At 39.7% G+C, this 2869-nt stretch overlaps 1 protein-coding gene across 1 annotated transcript in view; it reads right to left on the reverse strand.

Annotated features, from left to right (window-relative positions):
- LOC101855217 overlaps positions 1-2869 on the reverse strand; it is a 16423-nt gene that overhangs the window by 1421 nt on the left and 12133 nt on the right. The window contains exons 9-10 of the mRNA XM_035972511.1: positions 1790-1985; positions 316-414 (exon numbers count right to left, since the gene is read on the reverse strand). Coding sequence (XP_035828404.1) covers positions 316-414; positions 1790-1985 — 295 coding nt within the window. The remainder of the gene's footprint in view (positions 1-315; positions 415-1789; positions 1986-2869) is intronic.

Here is a 2869-nt window from a genome sequence, read left to right on the forward strand (position 1 = left end):
ACACATACACACAACCAGAGGGAGACAGAGAGAGGGAGTGCGGGAAGTCCAAGAGTACCGTAGGCCTACTTAATGTATTCATGGGTCAAAGGTTCAGCCAATCGTAGCCCGCTTTACGCCTTCTGTGTAGGCGCATGTAGGTTAAAGGTTTCTCTACTTAAACTGCCAGGTCGTCGGGTACAATCGCGGTGGGGTTGTAGTGTGCACTGAAACCACCAGAAAGCGACAAGACCCGATGACCCGACCCAACCCGACCCGACGCGACCCGATCCGCATTCGCTAGTGGGTACCCCCTGTTAAGGAAACAGTACTCACCCTCTTTTTCGTGCAGTGTTTCAATCCAATGGGAGCCACACGTTTCTGCGTGGTTTGAGCGACCCACATGTTTGCGTCGTTGTAGCCCCGGGACACACTCTGGGGAAAGATTTTATTTGTCTTGCATCGTGGTGAAATCAGGTGCTCATCAAAATTATAGCATCGATAATACTGACATTTTTCCCTCTTGACAAGTTTGGCAATTCTATTGATTTTTTTTGGATTTTTTTTTTGTTTGGTGGCTCAGCACCTTTTATGTCCATTGAAAAACACATTTCTAAGTAGATTTTACTGAAAAACGTTGATTAAAGACATTTAAAAATACATAAATATTCAGTTTTCAAGAACCCTAAAGCTATAGAAGTCACCAAACATTGGTGTCCATTTTCTCCCTAATTTCACCTTCGAAACCAGATTGCCCTTACCTCCTTCAATAGCATGTTCAAGATTCATAAGCATTTTTTTCATCGAGAGATAGACAAATGAACAAGCTTTAAGATGATACCAATAACTCTACATGCCAAAATTTTATGAGGGTCTGATTCCACTGCGTCGTGACACATACTTTTCAATCAAAACTGGATAAAAACTTCGCTGCAAAGATTGCTAGCATGCTACTTGAAAAACTAATTAGTCTCTTCAGGAAAACAAACGCTCGCCACCTTTCCCCCTTTGCTTTTCATTTGGCTCAAATAGTGCCCACCATAGAAAACTAGAAATGCACCAGTGGGCATTGTCTATGGTATTAAAGTACAAGTTCGCTTGTAAATGCAACCTGTCAATTTCTACTTTTACAGGAGACTACGGTGAATATAAGAGGATTGAAAAGGGGGCGAGGCAAGGATGCATAATGTCACTAGACATCTTTAACGTAGTATACACAATGACAAAATCAATAGGAATAACAGAGAAGCTGAACGTCCATGTCTCAGAGTAAATGGCTTATTTACAGTCCAATCTGCATATCGAAAATATATTTGACGGATAAAGATCTGCAGCCACAGAAAAGCAACAAAAAAATGTCGATTTTAGAAAAAATGTAGCAGACGGGTTTCATGAACTGAACCGTCAAATTGTTTTCAAAGGTACAGAGTGTGAACTCTGACCTGTGGTAACTTTGAATAACATGGCACCTGCTTTGGCAAAACAGTGCAGTTCAAAGACTGCAAACTGTAAATTGTGTCCATGTTAGCAAGCTGTTCAAATGTACTAAACTCACAAATATTTGTTTTTAGGAAATATCTTTTTAAAACTGTTTCATTGTTATAAATATACATTGTTCCTTCATAGAGTACATGTTCTTGAGTCTTCAGTATGATTTAGAATGTGAATGTCGACAATATATTTCTCAAATACATACAACCAATAGCAGTTTTAAAAGGTACAATTATTTTTTTTTATTTTTACTGTTAATGTTTGGGTGTGGTAACTCTGAACAGCTCGCCGTCGACATAATAATAAGTATTGTGTTTACCTTGAGCCCCATAGCACCGGCTTTTGCGAAGCGGAACCAGCGATGGTAATAGCCAGACTTGAGCTTCGTGTTACCCTTTGACTCGAGAGAGAACATATCTTCCCCGAATGACGCTTGGCTGAGGTTAGTGGCGGGAATGTTGTCTTTTCCCGGGATCTTGTAGAAGAGACGGTCGATTTTGGAGTACTTGGTGAATCTGGAGAAGGACAAGACATAATAATATTATTATTTCCTCCTTTGTTGTTGTTTTTTTCTTCCAATTCCAACTGCTACCCTCCTACTCCTTCTCTTTCTCATCCTCCTCCTTCTCCCTCCATCCTCCTCCTCTTGCTCCTCCTCCTTCTCCCTCACTCCTCCTCCCCTTGCTCCTCCTCTTTCTCCCTCACTCCTCCTCTTTTTACTCCTCCTCCCTCTATCCTCTTCTTATTCCTCCTCCTCCTCCTGTTACTCCTCCTCCTCTTTCTCTTCTTACTCCTATTCCTGCTTTTCTCCTTACTCCTACCCCTACATCCCCTCCTCCTATTCACAGACTAACTCCATCTGAGATAGAGAAAAGAGTATGGCTCAGTATGCCTCTGAAACAGTACCGTCATAAAAACAAAAAAATACAGGGAATGTATGGTCATGATTGTAAATTGAAATAAAATCAATTAAGTTGGGTGGGTTTTCATATGAAAAGATAAGAGTATGGGCCTTACTGTTTTTAAAGCTTTTTATGAGAAGGTGGGAGGATTCTTTTAATATTTAGCAGGTTTATGGTGTTTGTATTTGTATTTTACTTATTTATTGTTGGGGGGGGTTTGCTTTTCTAAGTTAAAGTTGATTCATCTTATTTAAAATTATGAATTCAAAGAGATAGAATGTGTTCATTGTTAGGCTTTGAAGGAAGATTAACAATCTCAGTTTTGGAATGGAAAATGTATTGTCCCGAAAAAAGGTGAAATGAAATAAAAAAGGGAAACAGAAAACGCTTTCAAATCAAACCCTGACAAACATCATCATCATCATCATCATCATCATCATCATCATCATCATCATCATCATCCTCATCATCCTCTTCATCCTCATCATCATCATCAT

This window comes from Aplysia californica, unplaced genomic scaffold, assembly GCF_000002075.1.
Source record: "Aplysia californica isolate F4 #8 unplaced genomic scaffold, AplCal3.0 scaffold00718, whole genome shotgun sequence".
Classification (NCBI taxonomy): domain Eukaryota; kingdom Metazoa; phylum Mollusca; class Gastropoda; order Aplysiida; family Aplysiidae; genus Aplysia; species Aplysia californica.